The sequence below is a fragment of the Sarcophilus harrisii genome, chromosome 3 (assembly GCF_902635505.1).
Source record: "Sarcophilus harrisii chromosome 3, mSarHar1.11, whole genome shotgun sequence".
Classification (NCBI taxonomy): Eukaryota; Metazoa; Chordata; class Mammalia; order Dasyuromorphia; family Dasyuridae; genus Sarcophilus; species Sarcophilus harrisii.
The window spans coordinates 605,562,432-605,586,174 of NC_045428.1; the positions used below are offsets into that span (position 1 = coordinate 605,562,432).

General features: G+C 40.8%; 2 protein-coding genes across 3 annotated transcripts in view; both read right to left on the reverse strand.

Annotated features, from left to right (window-relative positions):
• Nucleotides 1-23,743, reverse strand: part of LOC100914984 (zinc finger protein 454-like) — a 388,067-nt gene that overhangs the window by 342,881 nt on the left and 21,443 nt on the right. The gene's annotated exons all lie outside the window — the stretch shown is intronic.
• Nucleotides 10,059-22,919, reverse strand: LOC100934435 (zinc finger protein 345-like). The gene is made up of 3 exons (XM_031964034.1): nt 22,004-22,919; nt 18,399-18,525; nt 10,059-13,144 (listed from the first exon to the last, which is right to left on the reverse strand). The coding sequence occupies exon 3, from the start codon at nt 13,022-13,024 to the stop codon at nt 10,958-10,960; it is 2,067 nt and encodes a 688-aa protein (XP_031819894.1). The 5' UTR covers nt 13,025-13,144; nt 18,399-18,525; nt 22,004-22,919; the 3' UTR covers nt 10,059-10,957.

Below are 23,743 nucleotides of genomic sequence, written 5' to 3' on the forward strand. Positions count from 1 at the left end.
TGTATACCTAGAGAATCCTAAAAACTAAAAAAAAAAACTTAAAAACTATTAACAAATTTAGCAAAGTAGCAACAAAATAAATCCACATAAATCATCAGCATTTCTATATGTTACCAACAAAGTCCAGCAGCAAGAGATAGAGAAATTCCATTTAAAATAACTATTGAGAAAATAAAATATTTGGGTGTCTACCTGCCAAGACAAATGGGAAACTATATGAATGCAACTACAAAACCCTTTCTACAGAAATAAAGTCAGATCTAAACAATTGGAAGAATATCAAGTGCATAATAATAAAAGTGATAATTCTACCTAAATTAATCAACTTATTTAGAGCCATACCAATCAAACTCCCAAGAAATCATTTTATAGAGTTAGAAAAAATAATAACAAAGTTCAACTGGAAAAAGAAAAGATAAAAAATATCAAGGGAATTAATGGGAAAAAACCCAAACCAAATAAAGGTAGCCCGGCTGCACCAGACCTAAAACTATATTATAAAGCAGTTATCATCAAAACCATTTGGCAATATCTAGGAAATAGAATAGTCAATCAGTGAAATAGGTTAGGTTCACAAAACACAATAGTCAATGATTATAATCATCTAAAATTTGATAAACTCAAAGACCCCAACTTTTGGGATAAGAATTCCCTATCTGACAAAAACTGCTGGGAAAATTGGAAACTAGTATTGCAGAAACTGGGCCACAACCAACTCCTAACTCCCTATCCAAGATAAGGTTGAAATAAATGGATTCACAAGCTAATTGTACAATATTTCAGAGTCTGATTCTTTTTGTACAGCAAAATAACGGTTTGGTCATGTATACTTATTGTGTATCTAATTTATATTTTAATGTACTTAACATCTACTAGTCATCCTGCCATCTGGGGGAGGGGGTGGGGGGTAAGAGGTGAAAAATTGGAACAAGAGGTTTGGCAATTCTTAATGCTGTAAAGTTACCCATGCATATATCTTGTAAATAAAAGGCTATTAAATTAAAAAAAAAAGAAAAAAAAGAAATAAATGGATTAATGATTTAGACATAAGGGGTGATACTATAAACAAATAAGGAGAACAAAGGACAGTCTGCTCTCAGATCTATGGAGAAGGAAGGAATCTGTGGCCAAAGAAAAACTAGAGTACATTATGGAATACAAAATGGATAATTTTGATTATATTAAGTTTAAAAAGTTTTATACAAGCAAAATCAATGCAGATAAGAATAGAAAAACAAACTGGAAAAACATTTATTTACATTCAAGGACTCTGATAAAGGCCTCATTTCTAAAATATATAGAGAATTGACTCAAATTTATAAGAATTCAAGCCATTCTCCAATTGGTAAATGATCAAAGGATACAGATAATTTTCAGATAAAGAAATTAAAACCATTTCTAGTCATATGAAAAGGTGCTCTAAATCACTATTGATCAGAGAAATGCAAATTAAGACAATTCTGAGGTATCACTACACACCCTTCAGATTGGCTAAGATGACAGGAAAAGATAATAACGAATATTGGAGGGGATGTGGGAAAACTGCAACACTGATACATTGCTGGTGCAGTGGTGAACTAGTCCAAGCATTCTGGAGAGCAATTTGGAACTATGCCCAAAGGGCTGTCAAAGTGTGCATACCCTCAGATCCAGCAGTGTTTCTGCTGGGCTTATATCCCAAAGAGATCATAAAGGAGGGAAAGGGATTCAAATGTACAAAAATGTTTGTGGCGGCCCTTTTTGTAATTGCAAGAAACTGAAAACTGAGTGGACTCCCATCATTTGGAGAACGGCTGAATAAATTATGGTATAGGAATGTTATGGAATATTGTTCTGTAAGAAACGACCAGCAGCAGGATTTCAGAGAGGCCTGAAGAGACTGACATGAACTGATGCTGAGTGAAATGAGCAGAACCAGGAGATGATTGTATACAGCAATCACAAGATTATATGATGAGAGTCTGTTCACGCCAGGTTAGAATTGTTCCACCTTCCTCAGGCCGGGCCCGGGCATCCCCCCCCCTTCTCAGCCCTTTGGGGGAGGGGAGCTTCTGGGGCCGAGGGCCGAGGCCGAGGGCCTCTTCTCCCTGCCCCCCCCCCCAGGCTGCCGATGGAGGGGGTAAAATTGATATTTTCCAGCTAAAATGCGGCTCGTTTTAGGGAGAGTCCGTTGCTGGCCACGAGGAAAAGGGACGGGGCCACAGCCTCCCCTGCCCCTGGGGCCCCACGAGGAGGACTTTAGGGCCGGAATCTACAGGGTCCCGTCTTAACTAAAGCTGAGTTCAAGGATTGGGGAGGGGGTTATTGGGGGGGGGTTGTTTACTGTGTCTGAGAGGTTGCACAGAAGCACAAGCTGCAGACCTCCAAGTTTGGGCCCATCAGGCCAGTCTTGGGCAATCAGTTCCCTTCCCCCTTCTCCCCCCCCCCCCCAGAAGCTTAACTTGAGAAAAGTTTGGTGAGTTTGAATTTATTTCAAAGTCAGTCTGTGGGGAGGCAGAAATGGAAGCAGGGGCCCAGGGTGGCACAGAGAGAGCCGCTCGTTAACATTTCTGATGCCAGATAGTATAGTCCTTTCTTCTGCTAGTTTGGGGACACAGACCCCAAGAACCCCAGATCCCAGCCCGAGGCAGAAGGGCACTTGGCACACAATCGTCCGCAGGAAAGGCTTGACCTCCCCACTGTTTTCAGGGCCATCTCTCTCCCGTGAGCAGAGTGGTCCCCACCGGACCCCCCACTTTCAGGGGGAAAATATTGGGAATTTAGCCTGTGTCATGAAGGCCAAGGCTTTCGAGCACCCAAATGAGGGGTTGGGAATAGCCATGCTGCCTCAGAGGAAAGAGAGGACGAGTTCCCATAGGCCTTTGTCTTTAGGAAAAGGAAAATTTCTGGGAAAATGGGACAGACACATGAAGGTATACAGTAGACATCAGGAATAATAAATGTGAAATAGAGGGGGAGAGCTGAACCAGGAGAGCATTGTGCACGGCAAGAAGAGTATAAGATGATCAGTTCTGATGGACGGGGCTCTCTTCAACAATGAGATGATTCAAACCAGTTTCACTTGTTCAGTATTGAAGAGAGCCAGAGAGAGGACTGTGGGAACTGAGTATGGAGGACAACATAGCATTTTCATCTATACATATATTGGATTTAACATTTATTTTAACATACTTAACATGTATTGGATTATCTGCCATCTAGGGGAAGGATGGGGGAGAGGAGGGGAAAATATGGAACAAAAGGTTATGCAGGGGTCAATGTTGGAAAAATTACCTATGTATATGTTTTGGAAATAAAAAGCTTTAATTTAAAAAAAAAAAACCCACAGTGTGATACCTAAGATAATACAACTGATACATGGCTTAGTTCTGTGGGCTACCTGGTACAATGGTGTCAAATATGTGATCTGTTTTGCTATGATACCAGTCAGGTTGAATGGGATCATTGCCACATGAGTCCAAGTAACAATAAACATAGTTTGATTCACCACTTGCATGGTTAGGCAATCACCAACAGTTCCTACAAGTTACATTAAAATAATCGTCATGTTTTGTAATGTTATTATCATCACACATAAATGTATATCTTTCCCCTAAACATGCTTTGGTCTTTATGTTATAACCTATGGTAGTCCCCATTTTCCCCATGTAATAATTCTTGCCCATGGAGGATCCATCATGAGGACCCATTGGTAATTTCCCCCTTTGGCTGCTAATGGAGCTGTTGTTCCCATCAAGAGAGCAATTAGTGTCTGTTGAATGGGTGTGTTCATCTTTCTCCTGTGTCTTTTTGATGAGCTTGAAATATCTTGAAGGAACACACTGTTCATCTGTACCTGTTGAAATACAAGCATACCCTGGTCCTCAGATTAATACCCTATAGGAGCCTTGCCATCCATTTGGGCCTTTCCACATGGCTTCTGTGTCTTTGAGAGGGGGTTTGCATATAGTGGTTTGATTAAGCTCTGTTGTACTTTTTGAAGTATAAAACTTCATAGCCAGACTTAGTTCCTGGGAGTCAAATTTCAAATAATTTATAGTACATATAACTTTGTCTATCTCCCCTTGTGTCACTTTGAGCACCCTACCTTCGCCTTTTTGTTTTTGAAGGAACTTTTTTATAGTGTGATTTGTACGTCCCACAATGGCTTGACCAGTAGGGTAATACAGTATGCCAAATATATGATGTATGCCATGATGGACAAGAAACTGCTAAACAGTCTCATGTAGGACAATCCATTGTCAACGCTGCTATTGAAAGACAATGATCCAAATGATGGATAGCACAAGAGGCAGCTTCCCCTCTCTGTAAAGTGGCCGTAGTGAATCCTGAATAAGTATACACAGTAACATGTATTTTGGACTTTTTGTAATGTGTAACATCCATCTGCCATGTATTATTAGGATTATCCCCTCTTGGGTTAATACCCTTCTGAAGGGGTAAAGATTGATAAGGGACACAGGCAGTGCATCTTTTCACTATTTGTCTTGCTTCTTCCTTTTTTTATATGATATAACTTCCCAATAGACTTCATGGATATAATCAACATGGGCTTTTTCTAAAGGGGTAATGACTGTATATGCTCCAAGGGATGCATCAAATTCCCTGTTACCCTCAAATATGGGTCCTTGTCCATCAGTATGAGATCCCACATGTGTAATAAAAACGGAATTAACATGTTAGATCACGTCTTGAGCAAGTTTAAAAAGGCTAGTGATTTCTGATGGTCCTTCTTTTATGCTTGCTGTCTTTGTATCACCCCCACGGCATAATGGCATATATGGCAGATATAATATTTATGGGTCCTTCTTGGCTATCAGATATAATATTTATAGGTCCTTCCTAGAAGAAGGACCTGGATAATAGCATAATAGATGTTCTTAATTTGCATGGCAGAGCATAAAATGCTGCCTTATGATCCTTTGTAGCATCTGTGAAGACACTGGGCCGTCTATAGGAGCAAATTTGGTAATTTTGGGAATAATCCAAGGCCAGCTTTCATAGAACTTCACATAGTTTTAATTTCACTTACTTCTAGCAGTTTGGTCCATAACTTATCATGTGCCAATAGGAACTCCAATCAGCCGTTATTCATGTTGATCCAAACCACATCCTTTTTATCACTGATTTGTAAAATGCTGCAGCATTTTTTTAATCTCATTTATTGTTAGAATCCTTACAAAGTGTTAAGTCCCTAGAGTTGAAAGAACCAATGCTTATGTATTTGGTTCACACCTTTGGAGTTCACATCTTTGGGAGAGTTCACATATTAGAGGTCACACATTAGAGCTCACACCTTTAAGAGAGTTTACACATTAAAAGTCACACTTTAGAGTTCACTTTCAGAGTTTATATACGCTTGAAGCCTCCAGGAAGAGGAGGAGACTTTGGGAGATTCACAAGTCAAGAGTCGTTGAGGAAATTGAGAGCCAGGATTCAGAGAGAGCTGGAAGCTAAAGCTTGCAGAGGACTAGCAACAAGAGCTCTCAGAACCAAGGAAAGCTAACTGGGCTATTTTAGAAGAGACAATAAAGGACTGGATTTTAACTCCTAGCTGCATTTGAGGTGATTATCCCTTTTGACTCAAGTCCCATCCCAAGGGGGGGGAGGATACAGAAGCTCCCCCTTGGCTGTATGCAGACAGAAAGCCTTGTTATCTCTGCTAACCCTTAAGGATATATTTCTCTGCTGGGATCCTCTCTCCCCATTAAGCCTACTTCTAGTCCTGAGGAACAGCCAGGGAGCAGACAACAGCCAAGTTTCTGCTCAAAGAGAGGACTTTGTTCTGACCTGCAGGCTCTTCAGGTGACTAGCCTTCAGGTTGCCCCGACTGTGCTAAGGCACTTCCACCTGTTATGATCTCCAATATGTCTCCACCTCCAGGAAATGGGGAGAAGTTTCTCTTTCCTTTAAACCCACTTACCAGGGATGAGAGCTCTGCTCTCCAAGCTCTCCCTGACCCCTCCTTGGACTCCTGTCAGTTCAGGATAGAACTTTTGGTCCCACTCAGACAAAGCCTGATCTCAATTTGTTATCCTTTACTCCTGCATCCCTTTGCCATCTATGTTGGGGGCAAGAGGCAATTTATGCTTGGGCAATTACACAAAAGAAGGCAGAAGATGTAAAGGGTTCCTTTTTTTTTTTTTTTTTTTTTTAAGAAAAGGTTACATCATTTCCATGTATAACAATACTAGTAACTCCCCAAACCCATATTCCTTTCCCACATCTGGACTGATCTGGACTTTTATCAAGCAGGACAAGCTTCCTAGAGGCAAATAACCCTGTCACAATGCATTATAAAGTATTTGGAATGATTATTTTAAAATCAAAATTCTTAAGAAGCACTGGAGAAGTCAGGTGCTCCTCCTCCAAAAAGTAGGCCCATCTGATCTTTTATGAGGGGCAGGGGAAGGAATTATCCTGTCATGAGTTTTGGAAAAACAAGATTAAACCAAAAATCAGAAAGAATCTATTTAAAACCATTTCTGTTGGACAATCAAAGGTCCAGGTTCATCATGCCCCGGCTTCCTAATCCTCATCTGTTGGAAAGGGCTGCAGTGAGGCTGGAGGGAGCCTCCAAAGCCGAAAAGATATTTTATAATTATTTTTCACTGTAATCTTCACCTCAAACTTGGAAGTAGGTGCCTTTGTTCTCCCCATTCCACAGATGGGGAAACTCAGGCAGGATCAGGTCACATGATGGGCCTACATACAATGTTCAGCCAGGAAGGACCAGAGAAGGAACTGGAACTCAGGCCTTGTGGTTCCCAACATAACATTTAATCCATAGCGCCACTGAGTGGCATAAAGAGAGATTACAGAAATATGTCTTGATTAGCAAAGCATTTTTACAAGGATATTTTGTGCCAGAAACCACAGAAAACAAAGTGAACACCAAGTAATGGCTGAAGAAATCCTAGTCTGTGAACGTCAAGAACAATCAATGAGTGATGACAAACATTAGGATTTGAAAGAAAAACTCATCTACTGAGTTTTACACAGAGTGAGAAAGCTGACTTACTGGGGACCTCCACTCAACCCTGAATCAGAATTAATAAGTCCATTGTGATTTTATAATAGACAAGGATTGTTACTGATTTTTCATTTAGTAATATTTATAGTCATTTAATAGTAAGGATAAGAATGAGTAATTCAACATTTTATGAATCATACAGGAATGGACCTTCTGTTAGAAGCTTTGGGCAGACTTCATGCTTATATAACAGAAATTATTTCCATAACAGACATGAGGCCGACTTCCATAACTTCATTATCCTGAGAATGATGACAAGAACTCTCTCCATCCTGTTTCCCCACATGCCAACCTGTCATGGTGGAAAGTCCCTAACTTCTCCCTGAAATGTTCTTGGCGATATGTGATCTCCACTTGCCCAATCCCAGGAATGACTCATCCATCTCCTGATCACTGAAAGGTCCCCTCTTCCCTGGTCCAAGTCAACGGGGGGACATCATCCAGCTTATGACCATCTAATCAGTGGATAGATTTCCTGCACTGGCCATCCTGAAACCCTCTGGCCCTGATGGTATCCATGTTTTACCCAATGCATTTTACAGTAACCAATGAAATGTTCTATTGATAGGATACTTGTATTCCTGTAACAGAGCCCAAAAGAAGGAGCACCTCAAATGGGAGAGCCAGGTTTGGGGTCTACTTGGGTGGGGAAAAACCCGACTCCTTTAATAAAGGGTTTGGGCTCAGAACTCTGTCTCAGTTTCTCCTGTAGCTTGTTCTGTTTGATTCCCTCCCTCACAAAAGGATGGAAATTTGGGCTATTCCATGAATATTTCATTCTGCTGAAAGTCTAATGAAGGCTGTGTGGCAAATTTGCGCCTTTCCTTGTGAACGAGATCCCCAAGTTTCATCTCCAGCAGGATTTCTCCTGAGGATAGTCAAATATCACCTGTAGAAGCCCTTCCTACAAGCATGGCATTTATCTATCTTCCTTCCACTAGCAATAAGGTTGTCTGCTGATCACTCTCCTCCAGGGAAAAGCACAGCCACATGAACCTATTTCTAAGACTTTTCAATGAATCCTGAGAAAGTAAGAGATGATGTCTCGTTGAAAGCTTTCCCTCACTGAGTGCCTAGAGATCTGCTCTTCAGGTGGATCTCTCCCATAAGGAAAAATCTCAGAATTCCATTTGAGCGTCTTTCCTTATCCATAACATTTACGACAGGCCAGTTGTATTAGCTCTCACGAAGACCATCAAAGCAAGAAAATCACTGAAAGTCTTAGTAGGTCCTTGTTGGATCTGTGTAAAGGACATATTTCTTTCTTTTACAGGGGAAATCCTTTGCCAAGCTCTTAAGGCATAAATAGCAACTTGTTGGTATGCTTGCATAGCATGATGCAATTGTTTTCTTAACTAACCATATTGACCGGTCCATGCTAATTGTTCCTGGGTCATATTTACATTGTGGGTCTGGTTATGTAGACTTCAGGCTACTGTAGTAGCCTGATTTTTTGGTTTAATCTTGTTTTTCCAAAACTCATGACAGGATAATTCCTTCCCCTGCCCCTCATAAAAGATCAGATGGGCCTACTTTTTGGAGGAGGAGCACCTGACTACATAAACCCAAATTTATGGGTTCCTCAAAAGCCACGGACCAAGTCAGGAAATCCCATGGCTCTCAGCCAACACAAGCCAGAGTTCACCAATCATGTGGAGGCAAGAGAGAATGTTGACCTTGCTCTAAAAGACTCCTTACATAAGCAGGTGTGGGGTCATAATCCTTGGATGCAGCCTTTAATTCCTTAAGGATATTCATGGGCAAAAGGGTATAATGCCACCTGGTTTGTCCTGGGTTGTTGGGATCTGGAAACTTAGTGACCGAGAAATTCTCAATAAGAGAATCCACTGGAAGGGAATATCCCCTTGACTGGGTCTGTAAGAGCTTTTGCAGGGGAGTAATAGGTTGCTGTTTGGGCTGCTATTGGGCTGTGGGAATGGGTCCCATTCCCACCCCAAGGCAGAAGCTGTTGCTGCTCTGGGTCCTGGGCAGGGGACTGGTGGCTCCTCTTTGATGTGTAAAGATTTATCAAAGTCTATTTCAATTCTAGCTTCCTCTCTTAAGGGAAGCAATTCATCAGTATCTGTCTAAATTTGTTTAACTTCTCAGAAGAAAGTGGGATCAGCCATGCACAATTTTAAAATGTTATACAGGGAAAACAATGAATGGGAAAATTATCTGACCCCATTTTGTGGTAGTGTTCAGTTAATTGTTCTACTACAACTTTCCATTGGGACAAATCTCAAGTTCCCTCAGATGGAAATGAAGGAGAAATTCGTTGAACCACATCCAGGAACTCTGTAACTTGTTTTTCTCTTACAAGGGCTTTTTTTTTTTTTTTTTTTTTTTTAATTTAATAGCCTTTAATTTACAGGATATATACATGGGTAACTTTACAGCATTAACAATTGCCAAACCTCTTGTTCCAATTTTTCACCTCTTACCCCCCCCACCCCCTCCCCTAAATGGCAGGAAGACCAGTAGATGTTAAATATATTAAAATATAACTTAGATACACAATAAGTATACATGACCAAAACATTATTTTGCTGTACAAAAAGAATCAGACTCTGAATTATTGTACAATTAGCTTGTGAAGGAAATCAAAGATGCAGGTGTGCATAAATATAGGGACTGGGAATTCAATGTAATGGTTTTTAGTCATCTCCCAGAGTTCTTTTTCTGGGTATAGCTAGTTCAGTTCATTACTGCTCCATTAGAAATGATTTGGTTGATCTCGTTGCTGAGGATGGCCTGATCCATCAGGACTGGTCATCATCTAGTATTGTTGTTGAAGTATATAATGATCTCCTGGTCCTGCTCATTTCACTTAGCATCAGTTCGTGTAAGTCTCTCCAGGCCTTTCTGCTTACAAGGGCTTTTAAAATTTTTTCATAAATATCTCCACAGGGTGACTTAATTATGGCTTGCCCCATCATGTAGACTAATGAGTAAAAAGAGAAAAAATGCAGAATAAACGTACCTATCACTTCCGTGCTTTTAAACTTTATTTTTTAAGCTAGGGTTGGTTTCCATGGTGACCTGGATTCTTAGAAATCCCTGAAAGTGGTCGCTTGAAGTTGCCCTTTCCCTACATTAGGGTGCCTGTTTGTGGAATGCCAATGACAGGCCACCTCGTATTGATTCTCACAGAGACCACAAAAGCAAGAAAAGAAAAAGACATCAAAGCCAGCAGTCAAGATACTTTATTGTCCCTAAACATGCTCTTTTAAGCTCTCTAGTCACAAGGCTGCCAAGAAAACAGAAAGGAAAACAAAAAGTAGATAAATTATTCAGGGTATGAAAGGACTATGTGAAATTTGGGTACAAGGAGAAATTTTAACATTGTCAGACCAACTGTCTCTCCTCCTATACACCCTGAAAGCTTTATCACTCCTGCAAATCTGTTCCTATTCATTTCAAGCATAGATGTTCCTGGAAATTCCCGTAGGCATTCTCTAATGAAGGCTTAGTGCCAGGTCAGAATGACATGGATTCCTGCAAACTATACACAAACTGCACTTATAAGGTTTGGCTCCAGTGTGGATTGTCTAATATTTAGCAGGATTGGAGCTGAGTGAAATCGTTCTACACTGATTGCTTTCAAAATGTTTCCCTTCTGTGTGGATTCTCTGATGTTTAACAAGACTACAGCTCCTCTGAAAGTCCTTCTACATTGATTAGAATCAAAAGGTTCTTTGCAGGGTGGATTGTCTCATATACAGCCAAATGAGAACTCTTTGTGAAATTCATTTCACATTGATTATAGTCACAATTTTTCTCATAAGTGTGGATTCTCTGATGTTTACCAATCCTGGATTTGTAACTGAATGCCTTTCCACATTGATTTGATTTACAAAGTTTCTCTCCAGTGTAGATTTTCTGATGTGCAGCTGGAAAGAACCTTTACGTGAAATCCTTTCCTCACTGATTACATTCAAAACGTTTCTCCCTAGTGTGAATTCTCTGATGTTCAACAAGATTTCCCTTCTGTGTAAAAGCTTTTCCACACTGAATACATTCAAAAGGTTTCTTTCCAGTGTGGGTTCTCTGGTGTTCAGTAAGATGTGCCTTGCGTGTAAAAGTTTTTCCACACTGATTACATTCAAAAGGTTTCTCTCCAGTGTGGATTCTCTGATGTTCATTAAGACAATCTTTTCGTGTAAAAGCTTTTCCACAGTGATTACATTTAAAAGGTTTTTCTCCAGTGTGGATTCTCTGGTGTTCAGCAAGCTTGCGACTGTATGTAAAAGCCTTTTCACACTGATTACATTTATAGGGTTTTTCACCAGTGTGGATTCCCTGATGTTCAGTAAGATAAGCCTTACGTGTAAAAGCCTTTCCACATTGATTACATTTATAAGGCTTTTCTCCACTATGGATTCTCTGATGTTCAATAAGATAAGCCTTACGTGTAAAAGCTTTTCCACACTGATTACATTCAAAAGATTTCTCTCCAGTGTGGATTCTCTGATGTTCTGTAAGCCTATGATTGAATCTGAAAGCCTTTCCACACCGATTACATTCAAAAAGTTTCTCTGCAGTGTGGCTTTTCTGATGTTCAACAAGATGGTACCTCTTCATAAAAGCTTTTCCACATTGATTACATTCAAAAGGTTTCTTGCCAGGGTGGATGCTCTGATGTTTAGCAAGAATGAAATTGTTTACAAAAGCTTTTCCACATTGATTACATATAAAAGGTTTCTCTCCAGTGTGGATTCTCTGATGTTCAATAAGAAGGCACCTCTTCATATAACTTTTTCCACATTGATTACATTCAAAAGGTTTCTTTCCAGTATGGATTCTCTGATGATGAGCAAGAATGGAACTGAGTCGAAAAGCCTTTCCACATTGAACACATATATAAGGTTTTTCTCCAGTGTGGATACTCTGATGTTTATTAAGATCTCCCTTTCGTGTGAAAGCTTTTCCACATTGATTACATTCAAAAGGTTTTTCTCCAGTGTGGATTCTGTGATGTTCTGCAAGCCTGTGATTGAACCTGAAAGCCTTCCCACATTGATTACATTCAAAAGGTTTCTCTCCGGTGTGGATTCTCTGATGATAACCAAGAAGGTACTTCTTTGTGAAAGCTTTTCCACATTGATAACATTCAAAAGGTTTCTTGCCAGGGTGAATGCTCTGATGTTTAGCAAGAATGAAACTGTTTATGAAAGCTTTTCCACATTGAGTACATTTATAAGATTTCTCTCCAGTGTGGATTCTCTGATGATAAGCAAGAATAGAATTGAGTCGAAAAGTCTTTCCACATTGATTACATTTATAAGGTTTTTCTCCAGTGTGAATTCTCTGATGTTGAATAAGACTGGAACTGGATTTGAAAGCTTTTCCACACTGATTACATTCAAAAAGTTTCTCTCCAGTATGGATTCCCTTATGTATAGCTAGAATGAATGGCTGTGTGAAGATCTTCCCACATTCATTACATTTATACAACTCTCCAGTATGAATCTTCTGAGATCTATCAAGGTCTGAGTTCCAACCACAGGCCTTCCCATACTCACCAAATGAAGGTTTTTTCATTCTAGGGTCAACTTTAGACTGGTAAGGAAGAGATGAATGATGGGATGAGATTGCTTCACATTCATTATACTCATCAGGTTGTTTTCTTATGTGAATTTGCTGCTGAATAATGAGTTTCAACTTTTGACTGAAGGCCTGCCCAACTTGACTACCCACACAGAACATTTCTGCAGTATCATTTTTCTGATACGTAATGAAATCTGAACTCTTGCTAAAAGCCATTTCCCTTTGATTATGTGGATTCCTTAGTATTTCAGCAGGCTTCTCCTGGAAATGAAAAAGCTCTACCTGTTCAGGAAAACATTTTTGATATTCACTATCCAGAAGAAAGTTATTCCCTGAATTTATTTTCTTATAATGATTTAGGAAAGAAGATTGTCTGAATCTCTTTCTAATTTCATCCAATTCACAGTCAGTCTGAGTTATGTACTGGGATGTCAGAGTCATGGATTTCCCTCAAAGTCAAGGCACAGAGACCATCCTTCATGAATATTTGCAAGTCACATTCTTCCATCAAAAGTCCCAGCTTCCTAGTCATCTCATTCCTTTCAAATTTGGGCTCCACATCTGAAGAAAATGAATGATCAAACAAAAAGGCACATAAAGGAATACACAGATAATTAAAAGTAAAAGCAACGATGACTTAAGACTTAGGTAGTTCATGCCCTTCTCCTTACTAACCACAATAGAATAAAACTTCATGGATATATTCTTGTAGCAAAAAACGGCATTTAATAGACTTTGTCTCTGTAAGGAGTAGAGACCTACAAGATGTGAAAATGACCTAGGAGATGGACACCTCAGAATCCTGGTCCTTCATCAGAATGGGCAGCCACAGGCCAAGATAACAGCCACATTCAATATCAACAGATTAAAGTGATTCTCCCTGGGAGAACAGTTTACTTTCAAAGTGGAGACAATAGGATTTGCAACATTTCAGCTGAAAAGGACTGGGCAGCTTTCCGAGATTTGTTGTATGCACCCCAGTTACACAACTGGGCCACAACACTTGGAAATTTCCAAACTAGTCTGTTGCAAATGGTGGGAAAATACAGATGGTATATAACAAAAACTCAGAACTCTACAAGACCTGCAAATAAGTTGCTTCAATCATTTAAGAATCCAGTATTTAACTCCATAAAAAGCTAAGCGCAAACAAAACTTGGGAGAGATCCAGAATTCTGGGCTCAGTAAGAGACCACATAAAATTCAGGTTTGTGCTGACTGCTTTTACAATGTCTGAAAGTTCTATGGCTCAAAGACCTAATACAGTGAAACTGAACTATTCAGTGCTGATGAACTCCCGTTGATTAATGATACCAAGAGGATCCTGGAGAGATGGGCTGCACACTTCTATAGCACTCTCAGGAAACCATGGGTATTACCACCTCACACCTACCATATCACCTCAGATGACAGGAAACAATGAGGAATGTTGGAAGGGATAAGGGGAAAGTGGGATGTTAATATCCTGTTGGTGGAGTTGTGACCAGATCCACCCATTCTGGAGAGCAATTAAGGATCAGGCCCAAAGGGATATAAAACTCTGCATATCTTGTGACTTAGCAGTAACACCACTAGGTATGTATACCAAAGAAATCATAAATGAGGGGAAAAAAACCCATATGTGCAAAAATATTTGTAGAACCTCTTTTTGTGTGGCAAAGAATAGAAAAATGAGTAGATGCCCATCAATTGAGGAATGGCTAAAGAAACATAGAAATTATTTGAAGAAAACAACTCCTTTCAAAATAGATTTGGCAAGATTGAAAAAGAAAACAACTCCTGGAAAAACAGCATTGGTGAAATGGAAACGAGAACAATGTCCTCAAAAATGGAAAAGAAAAATTCAATGAACAAAACAAATCATTTAAAAGTTCAATGGGCCAAATTCAAAAGGAGATAAAAAAGCTAACTGAAGACAATAATTCACTAAAAATTCAAATTGAACAAATGGAAGTAAATAACTCAATGAGACATCAATAATCAGTCAAACAAAACCAAAAGAAAAGAAAAAACAGAAAAGGTAAAATGCCTCAATGGAAAAATAACTGTCCTGGAAAATAGATTCAGGAGAGACAATCTAAAAATTATTGGACTACCTGAATACTATGATGAAAAAAAGAGTGTATGCAACATCTTTCAAGATATTATCAAGAAAACTGCCCTGATATCTTAGAACCAAAGGATACAATAGCCACTAAAAGAATCGTCTGTCTGTAAGAAACAACCAGCAGGATGAATACAGAGAAGATTGGCGAGACTTACATGAACTGATGCTGAGTGAAATGAGCAGAACCAGGAGATCATTATATACCTCAACAATGATACTATATGAGGATGTATTCTGATGGAAGTGGATTTCTTCGACAAAGAGAAGATCTAACTCAGTTTCAATTGATCAAAGATGGACAGAAGCAGCTACACCCAAAGAAAGAACACTAGGAAATGAATGTAAACAGCTTGCATTTTTGTTTTTCTTTCCGGGTTATTTATACCTTCTAAATCCAATTCTCCCTGAGCAACAAGAGAAATGTTCAGTTCTGCACACATATATCGTATCTAAGATCTAATGTAACCTATTTAACATGTATAGGACTGCTTGCCATCTGGGGGAGGGGAAAAATCGGAACAGAAGTGAGTGCAAGGGATAATGTTGTAAAAAATTACCTTGACATGGGTTCTGTCAATAAAAAGTTATTTAAAAAAAAAAATCATCTGATTACCTCCTGAATGAGAACCAAAAAGGAATGGTTGAATAAATTATGGTATACAAAAATAACAGAATATCATGGTTTGATGAAAAATGATCAACAGATTGAGTTGAGAAAGGATTGGAAAGATTCACATCAACTGATACTGGGTGAAACAAGTAGAATCAGGAAAACATAACAGACAGAAATAGCAAGATTTTGCAAGGATCAACTAAGATAAACTTGGTTCTTCTTAGAGGTTCAGTGATGAAAGGCAAACCTAATAAACTTTAGATGGAAAAACTATCCACATCCACAGACAGTACTATGAAGACTCTCAGCACATGCCACATTCAATTTTGTTGGGTTTTTTTTTTTCCCCTTTTGGTTTTTCCCTTTTGTTTTGATTTTTCTCCCCCAATATGATTAATATGCAAATATGTAAAAAATAAATGTGCCTGTGAAATCCAAAAAATATTGCTTTGAATATAAGTAGGAGGAAAAATTTTTAAAGGAAAAAATATACCACTATCACCTTTGCTTACAATTATTTTAGCCCATTTGAGAAGTATAAAATGACATAAAAATTGTTTCATTTGCATTTCTCAATAATGACTAGTAAAGACTTAGAGCACTTTTTTCATATGACTTTAAATTGTTTGGATTTCTTCATTGAAAAATTGTCCACATCCTTGAACACTTTATCAACAGGGAAACAACTTATATTCTTTTAGATTTTACAAAGATCTTTTTAAATTTAATAGGAGAACTTTATCCAAGAAACGGTCTATAATTTTTTTTTTTAATTTTCTTCCTTACTTCTGGTCTTTTTATTTGTCCAAAACGTTTTTAATCTAGTGTAAACAAAATTATTCATAGACACTTCACTCTCTTCTCTCTCCCACATTTATTCATAAATAATGCACCTATCTATAAATGAATATCTAAAATATTCCACGTCTTTCAAATTTTCTTCTAATTCTTCCCTTTAGATCCAGGTAGTGTATCTATTTTGACCCAATCTTCATTGGTCTATATGCTTTTTCTGCCATTCTTTCAAATTTCCTCAAGAATTTTTACCAAATAATGACTTCTTATCCCCCAAAATAAAGTTACTATTTACATTTGTCAAATATAAAGATATTTATTTGTGGCTATAAAATGTATGTTTATTCTGTTTCACTGATCTGTTTCTGTTTCTTAGTTCCAAGACTTTTGATAATGACTGAGTTATAATGCACTTTATGATCTGATTTTGCTAAATATTTTTCCATTGAATTATTTTTCATTTGTTCCTTTCATATTCTTGACCTTTTCATCTTCCTAGTACACGCTTTCTTTTTTATTTCAATAAAACCAATTTTTGGTAATTTGAATGAGAATTGAGAAGACAAACTAATTTAGGTAAAATTGTCATACTTATTATATTGTCCCTGCTTATGGATGAACAATTATAATCTCTCCAATTATCAAAATCAGATTTTATTGGGATAAAAGGTTTTTTATATTTATGCTCATGTAGTTCCTGGTTTTGTTTTGGCAGGTATATTCTCGGGTATTTTATACTGGCTACAGTTATTTTAAATGGGTAGTCTTACTATATTTTCTTGTAAGGTTTTGTTGGTGATATGTAAGAATATTGTTAAATTATGTAGGTTTGATTTACATCCTGTTACTTTGCTAAACTTATTGTTTTATTTTTTTTATTTTTATTTTTTTTTATTTAATAGCCTTTTATTTACAGGTTATATGCATGGGTAACTTTACAGCATTAACAATTGCCAAACCTCTTGTTCCAATTTTTCCCCTCTTACCCCCCACCCCCTACCCCAGATGGTAGGATGACCAGTAGATGTTAAATACATTAAAATATAAATTAGATACATAATAAGTATACATGACCAAAACATTATTTTGCTGTACAAAAAGAATCAGACTCTGAAATATTGTACAATTAGCTTGTGAAGGAAATCAAAAATGCAGGTGGGCATAAATATAGGGATTGGGAATTCAATGTAATGGTTTTTAGTCATCTCCCAGAGTTCTTTCTCTGGGCGTAGCTGGTTCAGTTCATTACTGCTCCATTGGAAATGATTTGGTTGATCTCGTTGCTGAGGATGGCCAGGTCCATCAGAACTGGTCATCATATAATATTGTTGTTGAAGTATATAATGATCTCCTGGTCCTGCTCATTTCACTCAGCATCAGTTCGTGTAAGTCTCTCCAGGCCTTTCTGAAATCATCCTGTTGGTCATTTCTTACAGAACAGTAATATTCCATAATATTCATATACCACAATTTATTCAGCCATTCTCCAACTGATGGACATCCATTCAGTTTCCAGTTTCTAGCCACTACAAAAAGGGCTGCCACAAACATTCGTGCACATACAGGTCCCTTTCCCTAAACTTATTGTTTTAACAAACTTTTAATTGAGTCTTTGGGATTTTCCATAGAAATAACATATCATCAGCAAAAAGAGATTTTTATTTCATCTATTATGTCATTATTAGGTCATTTCAACTATTTTATTTTTCTTTGTTTATTACTATTCCAGAACTTTCAATAAAATATTGAATAATATTGGTCACAGAGGACTTTTAGTATTTCTTGGTGTCCTACAAAACAGCTTCTTCTTGTCCAATTCTAGTTTTTGAAATGTTATTTTCTTAAATTTGTGGATTTCTTTTTTTTTTTTTGTCTTCATTTTCTTCAAAGTTTCTTTTCACAATTTTCTTTAATTCTTTGTATTTCTCTTCTTTTGTTCCTTTAATTTTTCGTTAATCTCTTCTTAAGTTTTTTTAAAAGGTTTTAGAAATTCTTCCAATAACACTTTTGGGCCTTGTGACTCTTTGACATGTCTCTTTGAAATAGGTAATGCTTTTTAAACTTTATGTTCTTCCTCTGACAATTAACCCAGATCATCTAGCACTCCAGCTGAGCTGGAGGGAAAGGATTCAATTTGAAAAGGCTACAAGGCAAAAACAAGACTTGAAGTACCCAGAGGACTGTGCACTCCCCACAGCCTTTAAGGCTTTGATGCACCAGATAATGGTCTCATTCTTTACTACTTGTGCTAATTTTGGCCTGACAACTAAAACTAAGAAAAGACAGGAAATGGACCTTACCCAGGAAAAGCAGATTCTGGACATTCTCCATCATGACCTCCTTATACAGCTCCTTCTGAGAAGGGTCCAAGAGCCCCCACTCCTCCTCAGTGAAGTTCACCATCACATCCTTGAAGGTCACCAACTTCTAAACCACCAAAAATCACATTTTGAGCTGAGACTCCAGAATTTATCTATTCCAACCCTCACCAACACAGAGAGGGAAATGAAGCAGAGATGGGATTTCCTAAAAGTCATATGACTTTTATGACTCTTACAGCCAAACTTTGTAACCAGGCATTAAGAACCCCATGGGATAATGAGAAAAGCCTTTTCTGTTTGAACCAAGAATCATGTTGGAATACTAAAATCTTGTAAAGGTTTCTTACTGTACAATGCTTATCCTGATGAAAGGAGGGAAAATGTCAGTGAGGTACGAGAATGTGCATAAGAGAAAAGGGGAGGGGACATTCCTCCCCATCATAAGTGTCATAAGTGACATATTAAGGAAATTCTATGAAGAGTTTGAGAGAAAGTGACAAGGACTTTATATACTCAGGTCAACAGAACCTGAAGATTGATCACTGAGGAAAGAAGAAAGAAAACAAAGATTTGGTAAATTTACTGAAAGTCTGAAATATTCTTAACTAGAAGAAAGCAAGAAAAGTATCCTAAAGATATATTAGTCCCAATATGTCCATAATGGACTACTATGAGACTGCTTCCAGCCATGTCAAGCATTCTCTATTCTTACATTGACGGTAGAATTTCAGCAGAATGACAGGAGTGGCTTCTTCAGTTCTTTTTTTGGAGCAATTCTCTTTTTTGCAGAAAAAAATCCTCACTTTTTTTGTCATTTGGATTTTCTTTAAAACATCATATCTTCTATTTCACTATTTGCAAACAATTAAGGAAGAGACATTCTCTTGTTTTCCCCATTCCAATTTCTGTAATATCAACTCTTTTCAAGGAGAAGGTTCCATTTTGAATAAAGCCTCAGTTGACTCAATTGACTCAAATGAGCAACTACCATAGATGACATCAAGTTGAATTGGAGAATTTTCCTAAACCTCTTCCTTGCATCTATTAGACACCAAGTCAAGATTGTTAAAGTTTTTAAACACCTGGTCTTGTCCCAAGGCAGCTACCTGCTTGCTAAAGGCCAAAGAAATTCCTAAAAGAAAAACTAATATTCACCTTTGTTCATCTCCCAACAGAAAGTTGTTATTATTACTATTAACTGTGAAGAATAATCAACCTAATTGCATGGATCAATTTGTAAACATTGTTTAATAAATATTCCAATACTGAAATCATGATTTCAGAACATCTTGATTAAAAGAGAACTTGCTTTCCTAAGAACATCACTGGATCAGATTCAAGGAATTATTATCTAGCAGAATAAAAGAACCATTAGAATCATAATTCAATAAATTCCATAAACTTATTGGCAATCAAATGAAATTCAGTTGAAATCAGTCTTGAATCCTATAACAAAGAAAATCATTTAACCAGCAATATGACACTCTAGACTGATTGCACTCAGATAACAGAATAGAGTCATTCTGACCCAAAATGTATTACCTTAATGATCAATTTTTAAGGTATTTTTCATTAAGAGATCATCTACCTATAGAAGCTCAAAAATCCCAGTATCCTTAGAGGAGAACACATGGGACTCTTAATAAAACAATATAAATTAGTTTAAAACAAACTCAGTTCCATAAAACTAGATTTACACTGAGAGGTGGTATGTCTTCCAGATTCTTAATTTTCCCAAGAGCCATTTCTACTAGTAGACAAGAGTCTACTGTCAAAGTTTTATATTGGCCATGAATGTGAGTGGAGAAAGAGGATGACTCTGAGGCCTCAAGACTGAGGCAAAACTGGCCTCTTGGACACTCTCAGGAAGTCACAAGAGCCTTTTCTGGTTTCCACAGGGTACACCTTTCTGAGCAAACTTTCCTGGGACTTTTCTTCCCAGCAGAAGCCCTGAGGAGAAAAAGCGCCCCCTTTCCTTGACATAATTGTCTCTTAGAAAAGCAGGGCTGTGCTTGCACTCCCCAGGTAGGTCTGAGCCCAGAGGTCAGAGAGGTCAGGGGGCCTACCTGTGCTCTCCCTGTCCCCCTCATATAACCAGAAGTGCTCTTGGGAGTCTCCTTCATGCCATGACTCCTCCTTCCCTCAGTGATCAGCCCACCCAGAGGCCCTGCTCTCCTGACTGGGAAGACTTCTCAGTTGCACAACCCTCACCCTCCTCCCTGGTGCTGCTGTCTGGCCATCTTTAGGTCACCCCCTCTCAATCTGCTTCCTCCTTGAACTATGGGAAACATAATCACACCATGTGCACTCATGTCCCCCAACACATACCACCGAGGCTTTTAGCCAGCAAATGGAGCTTTTCTGAATATTTACGCAAACATAAGCAAGTCCACTTTATTCTACATTGGCTGTGCTCAGTGTCAATACACTCAATGTCCCCTTCATTCTGTTCCTTCTGCCAATTCCTTTAAGAATACTCATGCACTCACTTCCAGGCCAGTTATTCTGCCTGATAAAGCACTTGGCAAATGTTGAGTCCCTCTGGGACTACTCAAGCAGCTTTGGTTGTCCTTGGATAGCTATGGGGAAAACCTCTGTAACAGACCTTTCTAACTCTAAATAACACAAACCTACATTTTTTTTTCTTTTCTGAATAATGGGTCTTTTCCTTTCTCTGTGCTCTAACTGGGTCTCACCCGAACTGGAACTTCTTTGTGCGTCTGGCTACAAGAAAAAACCTAGCTGAGTTAAAGGAGTGTCTTGTGGTTCAGGAGGAGAGATTGTGTCTGTGTCATCTGTGGAAGTAGGAGACACCCATGTCCCTCAACCACTCATGAACAATGCCAGCCTGCGGAGTGGACAAGTTAAGCACAGTTCAGTCCTGCACTCCTTTTCTCAAAGTGTCTCCAGCAAGGACCCTGACAATTCTCACAACAGGATCAAGGAGACCCTATTTCTATGGCTCCTGGGACATGGTAGACACCACAGAACCAGCCCCCAAAATTGGGGCAGTCTTCTCCCACCTTCCCCTCCTCCTGGATTCAGGGACACAGGAGTCTGGCTGAGCCTTGACCAAAACAACTTTGGCATCCAGAAGTTTCTCTCACCCTGGGAATGTCCTCCCTCCTCTCCGGCCTCCTTCCCATCTCAGCTTCTGAAAAAAGAGACTTCCCTGGTCCCCAAATTGGTGGAGCTTCCCTCTGAGTGCCTCCCACCTACACTATACAGAGCTCGTGTGGACACAGCTGAGGAGATGTTTGTTCCACACTGGACTGTTAGCTCCGGGAAGGCAGGCACTGTTACTTTTTTTAACCTTCCCTCACCTCCCCCCAGGTGTAGGCCCAGTGCTTGGCAGCCGGGAGACACATTCTCAGTGCTCCTTGATGGGACCTGAGACTAGGCAAAGGAGAGGGACTCAGAGAGCCCTGGGAGGGGGCAGGAAAAGGGCAGCAACAGGAGGGCGATTCCTGCCCTGCTGCCAGCCCTGCCAGGGCCCCCTCCCTCTGACGGGAGGAAGCTTCCTGGGCTCCCTTGGATGCTCCCTGGGCCGAGGCTGCTCAGCTCCGGGCAGGGACCGCACTCACCTGGGACGAGGGGCTCGGGAGCCATGTCTCTGGTTCCGGGCTTGGGTCCTGTTCCAGCTGGTCTGGGGAGGGAGAGGGACCTCAGAGAGGGAGGCCGGGGTCTGAGCCTTCCCTTCCCAGGCTGGATGCGGACCTGCCCACAACGAGAGAGAGAGAGAGAGAGAGAGAGAGAGAGAGAGAGAGAGAGAGAGAGAGAGCCTGAGGGACAGTGGGGAGAGGCTGCGAGATCTCACCTGTGGGGGTAGGCAGATCCTTCTAGGGCCCCCATCCTGGCCACTAAGGTCTCCTGCACACTTTTTTGGAGGGGAACAGCCTAGAGGCACGAGCCAGGTGAGATTCAAGACTACACACCCTTCACCGGAAGCCTCGGAAGGCTAGGGTGACGCCGGCCAAGCCCTTCATCCCTGACTGCCTCGGTTTCCCCATGTGTTGTCAGGCCCCCACTTCCCAAGTCTGCAGGGAGGAACGCTCCCCAAAGGCCCCAGAAGTGCTGACCAACGGCCCAGGACCGTGGGGACAGAAGAGTTCTGGAGGCGGAGCTGGACAGCCAGACCCTGAGTGACCCCTGCCCTCGCCCCGCTGTCCTCCAGCCTAATGGAGGCCGGGAGGAGACTTACACTCGGAGCTGTAGGTGCTTCACAGAAGGGATCTCATAGGGAGGGGGAGGGGCTGCTCTCACCCTTTTTTACAAAGGAGGAAACTGAGGCACACGGGGGCCCAAGCTCCAGGATCCTTCCCCTTTTCTCAAGTGTACACTGGACGCCGGGAGAAGCCCACGCAAAAATCGGGGGTCACGGCTTGGGGGGGTCAGTTGGGCTTCCCCAGATACCCTCAGGAGCCCACCCTCCTCTCGCCCCAAGGTTGTACGGCCCCTCCCCCATCTCGGCGCACGCAGGTGAGATCACTCAGGGCTACAGCGCCCCCCCCCCCCCCCCCCCCCCCCCCCCCCCCCCCCCCCCCCCCCCCCCCCCCCCCCCCCCCCCCCCCCCCCCCCCCCCCCCCCCCCCCCCCCCCCCCCCCCCCGGGTCAGCTACACACCTGCCCACGGGCAATCGCAGTTCAGTTACGCGCCCCCCCTGCGGGGGCAGAGCTCACGCGCACCCCCACGCTCGGAGCCTGCGCAGTGCGCCAGACTCCGGGGACCCGGCCACGGGAACTGACCCCAACTGGGTCCTCCCGAGAAAGTGAAGGGATAGAACCTTAAAAAGTGGGGGGGAGGGAAACTCCAAGGCCGCGCCTGCGCACAGACGGTTCTTCCCCACCCCCCCACTCACCCAGCGCAGGAGAACAGAAGCAAACTCCCAAACCAGGAAGCCGCGCCTGCACACCGGAAGACTCCCAGCATGCCCTAAGGCTAACTAGCCTCGGGAGGCGGGGCCGGGGCGGGGCCTGGGGTCCCTGGGAGGCATTCTGACTGGCCACGTGTTCAAGGCTCACGAGCTGGGGAGTGGGTGTGACGTCATTTTCTGGGGGTCCCGGCTTTCCCTCCTTCTTCTTTTCTCTTTCCTACTTCCGGTTCTGGGCTGCCTTTTGCAGTTCGAACTTCTCGGGGGCGAGGGCGCCCTCTGTTGGGCATACAGGTAGCGCCTAATGAATGCGCACGGCCCTGTGAGATGCAGCCCTGTCTTCAGCCCATTCTTACAAAAACAGAAACTGAGGCAGAGGATGAGAGTGGAGCTGTGCTCAAAGTCCTCCCGGAAAATCCGGAAGTTAAGGGCACGGGGTGAGGCGGAGGTGCCG